The 15833-nt window shown below is 37.1% G+C and overlaps 1 protein-coding gene, 1 long non-coding RNA gene and 1 pseudogene across 2 annotated transcripts; 1 reads left to right on the forward strand and 2 right to left on the reverse strand.

Moving 5' to 3' along the window:
- Nucleotides 1-1813: 1813 nt before the first annotated feature.
- On the reverse strand, nucleotides 1814-4227 carry LOC112679367 (annotated as a pseudogene).
- Nucleotides 4228-4374: 147 nt separating this feature from the next.
- Nucleotides 4375-8650, reverse strand: LOC112679368. Its single transcript, XR_003148201.1, has 3 exons — nucleotides 8298-8650; nucleotides 8081-8239; nucleotides 4375-6162 (listed from the first exon to the last, which is right to left on the reverse strand). It is a non-coding gene; the product is annotated as an uncharacterized LOC112679368 (long non-coding RNA).
- Nucleotides 8651-8923: 273 nt separating this feature from the next.
- Nucleotides 8924-14805, forward strand: LOC112679311. The gene is made up of 2 exons (XM_025549065.1): nucleotides 8924-9031; nucleotides 11143-14805. Exons 1-2 carry the CDS (start codon nucleotides 8979-8981, stop codon nucleotides 14636-14638), a joined length of 3549 nt encoding a protein of 1182 aa, XP_025404850.1. The 5' UTR covers nucleotides 8924-8978; the 3' UTR covers nucleotides 14639-14805.
- The last annotated feature ends 1028 nt before the right edge of the window (nucleotides 14806-15833 follow it).

Here is a 15833-nt window from a genome sequence, read left to right on the forward strand (position 1 = left end):
TCAATAATAATAGTAATAATAATAATAATAATTGGTAACACAATTTGTTCGAACAAAATCTGGTCTTATAGAAAAAAAATGAATATACGCGTGCGCAGTAAGAATAATATAGTTAGCGAAAACATTTTCACAACATTTGCGCTCATTTTACCGACTAGAAAATCGCGTTCATACACCACAAACGTATTAATCGTCTTTCCCGCGTATTATAGAAAGTGGTAACTATTCGAACCGAACTTCCTGCGTAAATAATACATTGAACAGACCACACGTGCTGTTTCATATTAAACATTTTACATCAACTCACCATTTAGCCATTTAACGCGGGTTCAACGGTTCGACATCGATAATATGATACGACACGAGTTAAACACAAAAGAAAAAAAAATGGATCCGTCCAGGCAGCGAACAAAAAATAAAAAAATAATTATAATTTAATTATAATTAAATCTCCGAACGTTCGCTTTTTTTGTACCCTGTGAGACCCATTAGCCGGGACGGTTCAATGCAACGTGAAGCCCTTGCATGTTTTCTCCCAACACGGTATTGTTACACGTTCAATCAAAATCGTTTTTTTTCTCTCGCAGTCGGACGAACGGTACTGGAATCGTCGCGACGCGTAATAACAAGTCAACGTGCCGGTACACGTCACACCGTACGCGAGCAGGCCCGACGAGAGGGGGAGGGCAGCTAAGGCTGTAGCCCAGGGGTCCGGGGCTTGACCAAGTTCACTACGTCTCGGTCATGGTTTCGAGCTATTTATGGATCACCAAAATGAATCGTCCTAACAACCTACCCAAATAATTATAGCGATTGCTGTATAGAGAGGCATTTGTACACTTAAAAAATATAAGTAATCTTCAAGAGGCCAATTTAGCCAACAAATATTAATTATAAGTCAACTGACCTTCTGAGCCTCTTCTAAATCCACACCTAGGCTCAAAGCAACCACAGTAACATGAAAAATCATAGTAATTATTTTCCTGAATTAAATTAAAATTACGTTATTATTGTCCTAATCTTGAAAAATTGTTGACGTGATCGAATAGAACCGTTATAGTTTTGACTGTTAATTTAACAGTTTTGTTCTCTTTATCAAAATCGATAAATCATAAGCCGTATAAATTCTTTGAAAAATCGATATAAGTGATGTTAACGGTCACATACACAAACACAATGGTAATTCGATAATATTGGCTTTGTAAAAATATAAAAAAAAAAGAATAAATTAAAATTTGTAGTAAAGTTCTAGCGCAGCGAGAAAAAAAATTTCTAGAAGGGATTTATTGAATTTCACTCTGATATTATGTTGTTTAGAAGCCCGTTGTAAATTTTTTGTCGAAGGCTCAATCACGAGTCAGACCGACACTGCGCAAGAGATGAACTAAAAATGCGATGCGTTCGCGTCAACAGTGTTCGTGTCGTACGTCGCATCGGTGGTCGGGTGACGAATCGGATCAACGACCGATAGTCGCACGTGAATTTCGCAATACCGTTCGTAATCCTATCGGTTACGATCCCGAGTGAATTACGTCGTCGACGCCCAACACCCGGTGAATTAAATGTTGCTGTAGTGTAAAACTCGACAATGTGATCGAAAATCGTTTCGTCCCTGAATAAATCATTGCACTTCTGTCGTGTTTGTCGTTCCACGATATTTTAATTCGTTATCGAGAAAACGATACTTCAGCGCCTATACCCTCGACGGTTGACGTGGAAGATTACCATGGTTACCTCGATATCATCGGTTGGTATGCCGTAGGAAAACGACGGTGGTAAGAGAGCGATAAATAAGCTATAAAAATATACTGAATATTGAAAAATGAATTTATTACACTAAAACTTTTACACTATACGTTAGGTATGGTTTTCTATTATTCTACACGATCACCGTTCAAATTTATGCATTTTTCCCAATTGGATGGAGTAACTTGAAAATGCCATCTCGCAAATACGCTGCACGTTTCCCATCGAAGTGCTCGATAACTGCGTTCACAATCTCATCTTCGTTTTGAAAATTATCACTATCAAAAAATAAAAATAATAAATGTTTACAATTGTATTGCAACGTTAGAGGAATCGAAAGAATAAATTCGTTTCAAGAGAAGAAGGCAATTACGTTCAGGAAATGTGAAACTGTCGCATGACAATGCAACCTAACATTCAGATTGAAAAATACAAGTGGGAAGTATTGTAAAATCTACCATATAGCCCTGATCTGGCACTTTGTTCGATCTGTTAAAATAACACTTAGGAGGAACTCGTTTTCAAAATAAGGAAGAAGCCATAAATGCAGTCACCGGGTACTTCGATAAAAAATGTGTTGCGTAACTACGACGTGGCTTTTTTAAGTTACTCCATCGTTGAGAAAAATGCATAAATTTGAATGGCCATTATGTAAATGAATAGAAAAATATGTCTTATTTATCGTGCAAAAGTTTTTAAAGTAATAGATTCATTTTTTTTCATTATTCGTTATATATTTTGTACCTTATTTAACGAACATCCATCGTATAATCCATCAGCTAGATATCCTAGTTGATATTTAGAAAGTTATTTTAAAAACCGATTGCTTATAATAATAATTTCCTCAAGACCTTCAATCAACGTGAAAATACACCATTAACCGTGCACAGTCTATTGTCGCTTTTTTTTAATTGATATGTAGATCACATAAAAAGTGACTTCGTTCTTTAAAAAGATCTTATTTCCTAAATTATAATGAACAATTTTATTGAATTTTAGATATATATATATATATATATTAATATACAGCAGTGGTGCCGAAATGTGTATTGCTTATCTTATATGTGTATAAATTCCTCGATTCACACAACGATTTACCAACATAAACATTTTATTTTTGAAATTTGCGTGTAACTATGTGGTTTAATGTGTTTAAGACGATGCAAGTAACAGAATTGCAATATGATGTTTAGTTTTTCAGATATTAAAAATCTTAAAAGAGACATTTTTGTTAAGCACGTCATGGCGAGCGGATATCGAACAACGGGTCTGCCGACCGCCACTATCTAATCCAATATTACGGTATTTATATACATACAATATTAAATATTATTACATTATATTTTTGAAATTTGATTGAACATATGTACTATGTCGTGTTTAATGTGTAAAATACGCACAAAATATAGTAGGTATTTTAGAAACAACAAATAGCTTTTATAAAATTTATAAAAAAAGAAAATTGTTATTGACAATAAGTTATATATAAAACGTTTGATGTAAATGCCTTATATAACTGATAACTATTATTATTTAATCCACCAATATTTTATATAATTAAGACCTTTGAAGGTATTTGATAACTAGTAAGTTATAGAATGACAAAGGAGAAGTAATCACAATTGTTGTATTAATGTATACATACTAAAGTGAGTAAATCCTATGTATGATATAGAAGCTTTTTCTCCAGCATAATCTTGCTCGATTTTGAACTGGCCAAGAACATCATGTCCAGTTGGTAAACAATCGTCATGGCTTACGAATTCTCTGCAGCCCTTACAACGCACTTTGGCACCATTATTTCATTAGTCATTCAGTGCATGCTAAATTAGAACCAATTTCTTTAGCACGTTCTTCGTCAAATCTACGGTTAAAAAAATAACACATAAATCACATTAACTATGAAATAAATAATTTTTTTTAAATTGTTTGACTTTGGGTGAAAACACTTACTGGTTAAATGAGTCTGCGACCCATTTCCATAAGTTACGTTTGTTTCAAATCGTATTTTTCACCAATTTAAATAGTGAACTTTTCGAAAACATTTTGAACGTAAATGTAATTAATGAGATAAATGTATATAAATGTAATGTAATAAATGTATTATTTATAGCAGGGATAGGCAACCCAGAGTTACTAGAGGACCAATTTTTAGAAAATTAAAATCCAGCGGGGCAAAGCAAAGGAAAAAAAAAAGGCCATTCAAAATATTAATATTAATTACCATTTAAATACATCGAAATAATAAATTCAACACACATGACAACATGACACGAATGATACAAAGAAACTGATATAGTTAAATAGTTCAGTACAAACATAGACCTTATATAATAAACAGAGCATCACTGGTTGGCGGGGTCGGGTGGTGCAGTCACGAGTATTCTCATATCAGTGTTGTCATTTCTGACGACATAAAATATGTTTATTCTCATATTTATACAGTATATTATTATTAAAACTTTTGAAAATCAATTTGCCTAATAAATAATATCAAATTTATTTACAATACAATAAATAATGATTTAGAAAAACATATAAATATTTTCTACATAAAATTAAAAAAAAAAAATTTTAAATCATTACAGATCAAAAATTATTTATTCTTTAAATTGATTTGATTTCGACATAAAAGAGGGAAAAGCCTATTAGATTTTGCTAATCTGAAATTTGAGTTAGCAAAATATAAGTAGGTAAGTAATTCAATCTAGTAATAGTTTTTAGTCTTTTTCAATTTATATTTTTTAAAAAATTTCAAGCATGATGGAAAAAGTGGGTGGGTAGGTATTGAAATATATGTTGTGCATCATGGTTTATAATGTTCACCACGTCACTGACCGGTGGTGTAGCTCCAGATGTTTTTTTTTTCGCGGTCGTCTCATACGTACCTACGGCCTTTGTGATTGGCACGAAAAATGTATTTCGTTTTTGAACCGAGGTGGTAGTTTTCGCGATAGCACCGCGGTAAGAGCAAGAAAACATGGAATGAACGATAACGAATTCACGGCAATTCGGTTTTTGGATCACGACGATGGTACGACGTAACGTAAATCAAATGCGTTGTAACAATAATATTTCCATGTTTAAAATACAACACGTACACGTCGTTTTGGAGCCCCGGGGAGCGATAGCCCCTCAAGCCTGATCCCGGAAGCTGCGCCCGACAACCGTTTGTTGTTTTAAAAACAACTTCAATACCTGACAAGCGTACGATTGTCCGTGTACATGACACGCCAATCGGCCGACTAATCGATAAACCGTGGTCGTTTTTGAGAGTTTTTTATTTTTATTATTATTTTTAAAAAAATTTTACCGTCGGAAAACGCGTGACCGAGTGCGTGTGTCGATAATATTCTGCGTCGTTCGTCTGACCTGTACACGCTCACCGATCGTGGTGGACGAAAAAAAAATCTGATTTCTAAATCCGAAAATCCAAAATCCGGATTTAGCAGATTTTCGAAGAATCCGGATTTCATTCCCATCACTATCGCGTACACTGTACATTAGATGCCATATTAGATTTTGTAAGCTGGATGGACTGCCTTCGGGTATTGGGTTCTGGCGTGGATACAGAATGTATAATAAGAATTTTAACTATAAAAATAAATAAATACGGTAATGAAAGGTTCCTTGGTGTACGATGTCATAGTATTTTTCAAACACTTCGGCGCCATTACTGTATGTTATGATCAAAAATTCAATAAAATTGTTTATTATAATTTAGGAAATTAGATTTTTTTAAAGAACGCAGTCACTTTTTATGTGATCTATATAATAATTAAAAAAAGTAGATAACCCCGATAAATTGTCGAAAATTCATACCGGGAATGCCTAGATTCTAAATTGATTTTTTCATTTACGTTCGGTATATCCCATAACTTCTGAACATCTTTCTCTCATAGCATGGTTCGTATATTGAAAAAAAATTTGATTAAGGGTAGACGTTTAACAGATGAATATTATTTCTAAAAACGAAATCTGTACTATCTGATTAATTTGTAGCAAAATTTAGATTTAGTGACCACACATTGGCCACTGCTCATTTATCTATGTTGACGCAAAATACCAGTAAACGATTACCCACTGTTGATTTATTGATCTTTAAATTTTAACGAAAAAATCATCTTGTTGGAAAAAATACGATAAGTGACACTCCGTTTATCCGAATAATGTAAATATGTATGTAATAAAAATGTTTCATTTTAAAACGAAAACCACCTAGAGTTGATTTTGTTCTAAGGATGAATTTATTAGTTCTCGTGATATTCCCGTAAAATATTTTCAATTTCCAGTTTAATGCGGTACGATGTGTATGCATCTCTCTCGTTCCGTCCACAATCTTGAACGAAAATCAATCGAGAGTGTATGCGTAAGGTGTTACCGTTATTTACGTCACCGGTCTTTTATAATCGATACCTGTGAAAAAAAATATACCTATTAAAATAATATATGCCACAATATAAGTTTGATATGTTCTTAAATTAAATTAATTCGATAGAGAAGAAAAAAAATTATAAAAATTAACACAATTCGTTTTCATTATTTGTTTATCTCGAAAATTATTACAAATAAAATAAGATCTCTATCAAAAAACCAATATTTATTTACACGAATTCTAGTTTTAAGTAATGCAAGACAATTCGTGGTACAGAATGATATATTGATTAGATCGATAGGTATTGTAAGTTTAGTATAAAAGTAGTGTAGATATTGGAGTATAAAACTTTAGTCTTAACATGAACATACCTACCTCTAACGTTAGTTGATACCATATTTAAGTTAAGACGTATTAGAACGTGTTACAGATTATCAGAATTGAAACATATAATACGGTATAACATAAAACACGTATAAAATGTATAGTTTAAAACTAGTAATTCTATACGTTTTATACTGTATAAAAATAAAATCCCTTATAAACAAAAAAGCATTTATAATTTAAACACCATAAAATAAGAAAATATAAATTATAAATAAACAATTGTGGTGCTATTAATCTATTGTTAATAATTATCAATATTTTATCACTGACGTATTTATAGTAAATTCATTTTACTTGATATTTGTAACACTTTTAATATTTTATATTAATAGATTATAAACGAAAAACTAAAGTAGATAGATATATTATATAAAATAGTAGTGAAATATATTTTTACTATGTATATAATTTAAAAACCTTACTTAATATTTAAAAAAGGAAATATGTTTAATTTTAAGAGTGAATTTCAAAAACAAACCAAATTATACGTTTTAGTCATTTTATACGTTTTATACACGTATATTACCAACCCTGCATATTATATAGTTTTGGACCAATCACAAAAACGTTTTTAATGTTACCAAATGTATTAAGTTCATTGTGATACAGTTTTTTAAAAAAATAATACTTAAAGTTAAATAATTTTATAGGCAAAAATAATTTTCACCTGAAAAAATTTAGATGTGTGCGAGTGTGTGTGTAAAGAGATATGTAGACGAAAAAAAAAAGTAATTGATTCTTACGTTAACTTAACTCAAAACGAAACATATATGAGCCAATAAAAACGATTGTTTCATTTAATGCACATGACACGAACAAAGTGATGGGGAAATAATATAAACCCTAAGCACCATTATAAGCGTACTTCTTCAACGTAATTGTTATTTCAAAGGAAACGTTTGATATCAAAATATTAATAGTAGTACGAATCTCATAAAATCGTTACGAACAAAATATCCTTAAATAATTACGCTTCTCTCAAAAACCGCGACGTAGTGTTTTGAATGTTGTGCACTGAATTATGCAGTAACACACAACAGCGATCATTTGTGTCAGTACTTGGGCTGCATGACGTCACAACAAAGCCTGATTCGCTATGATTTTCCCAGGACTTTGGTTGAGCGTGGACACGAAACTTCTAGAATAACATTTACCTCCACCCCCCCGAACAAATCGATTTACGAGTAAACGCAATGAAATGTCAACGATCAACAGTTGATTGGTTGAAAATCGATAAATTCAAGCTAAGAAGTTAATTTTAATAAAAACGTTGAGCTTAACTAGATGATTAAAATCATTCGATTTTATCCGGTCGACTCATTGGTACCTACTAAAACAATCGGTTTGTCGTTTCACGTTGGTAAAACAGGTAACACAAATACGTGTACGGATAATATTCAGCGTGCACCTTTTTCCGTATTAAAAGTAATTAAAATAACGTTATTAATTAATTATTATTTTTTTTTTTTTAACCACTACATGACTTATTTCTAAAATTCTCGTGTAGTTTGAAATCGGCTGACACAACTCGGAGTTTACTCCGCTATAATAATTAGTATTTAACTATTTAACTATTATTTTGTAGACGTGATCGCAATGCAGTTCTATGTTGTCGCGTTGCGTTTACATATTCATCGTGTCGGAAACCATTTTATCCTTTGATGGAAAAATCCCGGCCGTGGGAAAACATGCACGCGGTATGTACATGATGTTGCGCCGATTATAATATCTCTGAAATATGAAACAAAGGCAGATTAGTGATAAAATCGAGCACAATATTAGCACGAACCATGGAATGAGGATAAATTGTTATTGAATAAATTCCCTCGACGTCCAGTGTTTATTATGCATGAATTCCCGTCGACCATTATGCACGTTACATCACAATTAATAATACCAAAACGAAAAGAGCGATGAGCTGTTGAAATTATGCAAACACTCAAACTCACGTACGGTACGTGCGTATGCGTCGAAAATAAACAGTAAGACTGGTCATCACCGTTTTCGGTTGGACAAATAATTAATTAAACATTCGACGGATTTACTTCGTTCGTATTATTTTTTTAATTTTAATTTTTTTCTTTAATCAAAAAAATTCTGTTCATTGTTTGCCCGTTCGCTTGACCGATTTGAAAATCCGGATCGATCGATAACACCGATTTGTTTGACCGAAATTATTGTTATCCACGTAACAATCGTAATGAATAAAAAAAAAAAAAATTTGATAAAACACATTAATCATTTTATCAACTTGTGTAAGCAACAAATGATTGCATATTCATATCCTCCCTCTCCCACTCTCGAATCACTCTGACTGCCAAATTTTTTGTCGACGCCAAACCGGACATGTTTGCTCACACGAGATTTGCGTGCGGGACAACTGTTACAATAATTACTTTAAAGTCGGCAAGGTGTTATAAATACCTGCCATGCTAACACTTGTAAGCATTAAGTGTTGTCATCCTTAAAAATGACAATGTTCCATTTGCTTCGGTCTTTGATCATCATCTGCTTGGCTATACAGTAAGTAAATTACGTTGTGAAAGCATTTAGTTAATTTTTAATGGAACAGCTTTTAGAAATAAATTATTATTTTTAAAGCGTTCGTCTAAGAAAAGTAATTGTAGAATTAAGATAGAGCCGGCCGTGGCTGTAGGTGACGATAACTACGATTTAATACTAATTAAATGGAGAAGCATTACCGGTAAATTGTTATAGGGGAACTATTACAATTTAAGTCTTATCAGAAATTTTAATCCAAGTTTAGTGAAAATGAAATTTAGCGAACCCGAAAGTAATTTCCCAACTCGACGAATACTTTTTCTGAACATTTAAATCCGTAATTTTGAGAACGAAATAAAACCATTGCAATTAACGCTGAATATGGTTTTCGAATCATTATCGAGCACAGCATTTTCCATGGCTGTATGACTTTTTAGGTTATTTAATTATTTATAGATGTTTTGAGTATCGAATAACTGATATTTTTTTATATAAAAAAAATAATTCAATTCACTCGGTATTGTATTATCATCTTAAATTAAATATTAAATACTATTAATATTCATTTTGTGGTAATAACGGTAAATTATAAAATTAGGATGTTCATTTATACTGAAATAATGTAATACTAAAATAATAATACAGGTTCAAAGGCAATAAAATTGTTAGTTTGAATAATTTTAATTTTCTATAAAACCAAAAATATATTGTGCATTAAATAAATAATCGTTGTACTAATATATCTGAATATGTTTATGGGATTTAAAGTTCTCCGTTCAAATTGAAACACGAATTTCAATATGGCATAGCAATATTAAAAATTTTTCCCGTGATTATAAGACTGTAATAGCATTCAAATAAACTTGATTTACATGGATATATATTCACATAAATCAGTAAATTGTTCGAATTTCATAACTAAATGATCATTATAAAAATGTTTAAAAGTTATATTACTTGATGCACTTAAAACCAAATAAAAAAATAAAATAAAATATTAAAACCAAGTACAAGTAAATATTTCGAGTTTCTCTAGGATTAAAATGTTTAAAACTCCAAGATTTACGCAATATTACAATATAGAGTTTTTCTTTTTCAATCGAATAGACCATTAGTACTGAAAATTATAAAGTTTATTAGGTTTTTTTTTTTAAAAAAAAAGTTCTGATATTTTCAAACACCTATTAAAAAAATAAACTGCATGCGAAAAACGATGAGATTCAGAGTGCTAAAGATTTTTGTTTTTACAAAATCGATTTATTTCGCGGTCGTACGAGAACTTTAAATTAATAGAGACTATATAAATGTTAACCCAAACATATTGATGTTGTGTTAATATTTATATAGGCTCGAAATTCGATGTAAATTTACAGTATTCTTTTTAAAAACTTTAATAATTTAAATTACGACAGAATGATATTTTTACCGATAATCTTTATTTTTGATTAACTTGTGAAACACTAGTCCTTGTAATATTATTATTATCTCAAGTGAAATGTAAATGTTTCTACTTCTTAAAATAAAATAATTGATTTGACACTAACATTTGAAAACAAAATTATTTTCGATAATATATTCCTACCGAAGTAAAAAAAAAAATTGTTGATAATTCTTTTTGTGCACATATTTAAAGTTTAAACACTTCACAAACGTAAAATACCTTCACTAAAGAATCTGATCTTTACTAAACATTGTTTTTAAATGTAACCATTGATTTTTCATTCCATAAATTTCTCTTTGGTGGAATATTCACAACTCCTACATCTCACCTGTGCATATACAGCAGACTTTTTCGTGTTTGTTTTAATATTCATAACAAGTAGACCGAAATCGATAGCTTAAACTAAGCTAATCAGTTGTAAGTTTGCTGTCTTTCGTTGTTTTGAATAAACCTTTTATTAGTTTCAAAATTAAAATCAATAATAAATCACACATTATTCATAAACCATCAACTATAATCGTTAAAGAACATAGCGTAAGTGAAAAAATAAAAAAGAAGCGAACGAAGATGAAAAAAAAAAAAAAAAATAACAAAATCCGCGCATTAACTCCTCTGCTTGTAACATAAGTCTGTGACTACCACGAACGGTAAATGGTCGACCGAATGTTTAATAACACCGATATTCTTTCAGGCTTTGCAATGGAACGTGTTACTGGAAAAAACCAAAACAGAAAAAGGTGTCGTTATGCTCCTCGTCGACCACCATTAAGACCTCGTCGAAATTCAACTCGGCGGTGAACTCGCAGAACACGATTTCGGACCTGGAAACACGTCTGAATAAAATAGAAACCAACTCTGCGGAAGACAGCGATGAGATCGGCGACGACAGTAGCGAAGACCTGAACTACAGGGATAGCTGTTCAACGCTGAAGTTGAGACGATCCGTCCAGAGTCGCACGCTCTCGAAGAAAATCAATAAATCCATCAGCAAGACCAACACGAGAACGGTGGTGAGCAGGAGAAAAGCCACCCCTTACGTTGCGACCACCAACGTCAACGTCGGCACCACCGTGCAGGGCAGGTCGATCAATAACGGCTTCCAGAGATCGTTCCAGCAGACCACCAGTACCATTACCAGCGCAAACACGCTGGGCGCATCTGGAAACGTTATTCTGTCGATACCGGTCGGCTACGTCGCGAACACCGTGTCGACGACCACAACGCGTTTGCTGACCGAACAGGAAGCCGCCCGTTTAGGACTAATGAGCGCCACGTCGGTGTACGGAACCACGGCGTACTCTTCTTCTGCCTACCAGAACGGTGGTGAATCGGTTTTGTCGGACACTACCGTCAGCCGATCCACGAACAGCAATTTGCTGCAAGTGCAGGACAACGAATACAGAGCGAACGGATACAACGCGAAAGGATATTACACCAGCGGTGGCAACGTGCAACGGATCGCCGGCGGATCGTACAGCGAAAGATATGCAGAAACGAGTCAGCCCAGATTATCTCCGTCGGTAAACACCAACAATCGAAATTTAGTGGATGGCAGTAACGATTTCATATCTAATGAAAATAATCTTAACACCGGTTCCCTGACAAGTGCTAGAAGCGTGAACACGGTCGGTCAAATTAAACAACACTCGATGAACAGCATTAGTAACGGCGAAAACTATGGCGAAAACACGGTCGTAAGCGGTGTTGATAAATCGTACCAGACCGGTTCGATCGATAACAAGAGTAACGTAAATCAAATCAACCAGGTCGGCCAAACAACCGCTACAAGGCAAGTTAAAAAAGTCGGTATTGTCACAGAGTCCAACTCGAACGTTTTGGGTGGCGGCAACAAATTGGATGAATCGAAATTCGCCGAAGACTACGAGAGCGGAAAACAAGTTCAAGCTCAGGTCATCAACAAACACGCCAGCGCCACGCACGTCGTGACTAAAGGCACGGGAAGCGCGAACGTCGTTGCGGAAAGAAGTGTCAACGTCGCGGGAAGAAGTATCAACGTCGAAAATGGTGAGGAATTGGGGTCTTTGGGCACCGGCACCAGCGTAACGGGTCAAATCGTCGGCGGGAAACAAATAAAATCGGTCCACAAGCAGACCGTCACGCAGCAGAGGAGCTTGGGCGTGAACAAAGTGAACCACAGCAAGACCGTGTCGCAGAAGAGCGTACAACGGAGCCTGGTGACCGGTAAGACCGTGGGATCGACCAATGGATCGACCGAGGACAGCGATGAAGAAGAAGAAGACAGCGAGGAGAACGACGACGCTTTCGTGGACGAAGTGTCGGTGTACGAATATCTGAAAACGTACCACCAGTACCGGTTCGACAAAGGGTTGAACTCGGTGGGCATCATCCGAGAAGTGCTGAGCCAACTGGACTATCAGCGTTACATGCTCATGGACGACATCGTGTACCCACAGGACAGCACCCGGTACGTGGCAGACGAGGAGCAGTTCGATTTCATAATCGTGGGTGGTGGTAACGCGGGTTGCGTGCTGGCCAACAGGCTATCGGAGACGAGGCAATGGAAAGTGTTGCTGATCGAGGCTGGCGGTGACCCGTACCCAGTGACGCAGATTCCCGGGCTGTGGGATCGGACACTTAACAGCGCCGCGGACTGGCAGTACAAGTTGGAGCCGGACAGCACCACCGGGTTCGGGATCAGTGGCAACATTAAGCTGCACAAGGGCAAGTGCTTGGGCGGTAGTAGTACCACCGGGCCACAGGTCTACGTTAGGGGCAGCGAAAAGGCGTACGAGACGCTGGTGAAGAAGGGCTTGGACAGCTGGTCGTACAGCAAGACGGAGAGCTATTTCAAGAAGGCGGAGAACGTGCGTTCGTTGACCAAGATCGAGACAAACGTGACCACCACCACCACCACCACTTACGGCACGTGCGGCCTGTTGCCCGTGAAGTACTACAAGAAGACCGAAGTGACCGTGTTAGAGAAGCTGGTGGGTTCCGGTTTCGAGCATATTGGGTGCAAGAAGGAGCGGGACATTAATGACAACGGCGTCGAGGTAGGATTTGTGTCGATGCAAGGGATCGTGAAGAACGGCCGGTCGGTGAATACGGCCAAGGCGTACCTGGGGCCGACGTTCGGCCGGGAGAACCTGAAGGTGATGAAACGCGCGTTCGTGACCAGGTTGACGGTGGACGCGAAGAGCTCCGCGAAGGTGACCGGGGTGGAGGTGCGCACCAAGTACGGGCAGATGCTGACACTGAGAGCCAACAAGGAGGTGTTGGTGTGCGCGGGTGCGGTGGGCTCGGCGCGACTGCTGATGGCGTCAGGCATCGGGCCGGCCGAGCACCTGTCCGCGGTCGGTGTGCCGGTGGTCAAGGACCTGAACGTGGGCGCGAACCTGCTGATCGCGCCGGTGTTCACGGGGTTGGTGGTGTCGTACGACAAGCCGTTGGTGTGCAACCAGACGGCCGATGAGATCGCGTTCAAGTATCTGGCGAGGCGTTCGGGACCGTTGAGCGTACCCAAGGGTTTGAGCTTCGGTGGGTTCCTGAACACGGGCACGTCCGGCTCCGAGGCGGCGGACGTCGAGGTGCACCAGTTCTACGTGCCGAAGGGTTCGTACGAGGTGCTGTGCCAGTTGAAGTCCGTGTACGGGCTGAGCGACAGTATGCTGTCGGTTTACGCGAAGCTGAACAGAGAGCGCGCTATCTCGGTGTTCACGGTGGCGCTGGTGGACGTCAATAGCGCGAGCAAGGTTTTGCTGCGGGACAGCATCGGCATGAACACCGACCCGATCGTGGTGGGCAACATTCTGACGGACGAGCGGGACGTGAACCGCCTGTTGCAGGCGGTCAAGACGCTGGCCGGCATGCAGTCGGCGATCGGGCTGAAACTGGTGGACGCGCGGCTGGAGGAGATCGACATCGACGGGTGCGCCGAGCACGCGCCCAACACCGACGGCTACTGGCTGTGCCTGTTCAAGTACATGGTGTCGACTACGTCCAGCACCGCGGGCTCGTGCCGCATGGGACCGGACAGCGACCCGGACGCGGTCGTCGACGGCCAGCTTAACGTGCGCGGCGTGTCCAACGTTCGCGTGGTCGGCCGGTCCGTGCTGCCGATGGTGACCAGTGCGTACAGCCACATGCCGTGCATCATGGTGGCCGAGAGGGCGAGCGACATGATACGCGACAAGTACAACCGCTGAACACCGCGCGTCTCTACCTCTCCCTGTTTCTCTCCCCCTGTCCGTTGTCCCTCCCTCTCTGTACAGTATACTTAGCGGTCAGTCCGGCGTCCAGTGCTCCGCGCACCGGAAACGAAATATATTAATTTTACTAAACCATAATAAAACGCTTGGCAAATTAAGACACACCTACGAGTGTATTATTTACTTTTATCCTCGTTCTTTCTCGGTGTTTCACACGCATTTCAACGGGCACTTGCTCGAGGTGCTTTTTCCCCATGCGACACCGATGTACCGGTGCAAATAACGTCAATATAGTTGGTCTTACGGTCGCGGTCGATGGTTAGATTTGTTCGCCTCCCGATCGATTTTTAGCTTAGAAAACATGAAACGACAATCGTTTTATGATTAGCTGCTGGTTCACGTTGGTCGTCTCTGTCGACAGTGTGTGTTGTCCAACAACTACAAAATTTAACACAAATGAAGACAAAACTCCGATTGATTTGTTAAAAATCCTTCAGTTTATAATCCCCAAAATAAAGATTTAAACGTAAGATATTCTATTTGGAAGAATATTAGAGAAACAGCTGGATGCGGTGGTAAGTAAATTATAAAAAATACTAACTGTAGGAATATAATTTATTTACATATAAATTACTCTCGATTGTGACGTAAAATTTTCCGGAATAAATACGATGTGAAGGCAATTTTTATACTTCGCGTTCGCGATCGTGCAAAGCAAAACGTATCTTTACGCTCAACTTTATTCTATATGTAGACAGTTTAATAGGTATTTAAATCATACATAGATTTAAATTTTCCATGTTTTAATAATATCAACAAAAAAAAAACATCAGTGAGACTTGTTGGCTTATGATTTTTCAGTATTTGGTGATAAATCTGATGTAACATAAAATCTGAAATATAAGGTGCATTTAATGAACGGCGATATTTATTTTCTACGTTGGTTAGGGTAGAAAAAACCAATATATAAGGCAATATCACATGTTTCAGGGGATTCTTCTTTTGATACTAATTTCCAGAATTTTTTTTAAATTTTCTGAAGATTACTACCGTGGACCGCAGCAAAAGGCGTGCGCGGAGCTAATGAATGTGGTCGCTAATTTTACAATACTCCGAATAACAATTTTCTATCTTTTCTCTCCGACCGATATACGACGATTACGTCTATAAACATAAAAATAATACCGATAAA

This window comes from Sipha flava, unplaced genomic scaffold (assembly GCF_003268045.1).
Source record: "Sipha flava isolate LNK unplaced genomic scaffold, YSA_version1 134_pilon_pilon, whole genome shotgun sequence".
NCBI lineage: Eukaryota > Metazoa > Arthropoda > Insecta > Hemiptera > Aphididae > Sipha > Sipha flava.

Excerpts from the sequence above, each read along its gene's own strand:
- LOC112679311 (XM_025549065.1), top strand. The coding sequence starts at position 8,979 with ATGACAATGTTCCATTTGCTTCGGTCTTTGATCATCATCTGCTTGGCT. Across the intron at positions 9,032-11,142 it reads ATCATCTGCTTGGCTATACA|GCTTTGCAATGGAACGTGTT; the intron begins GTAAGTAAATTA and ends ATATTCTTTCAG.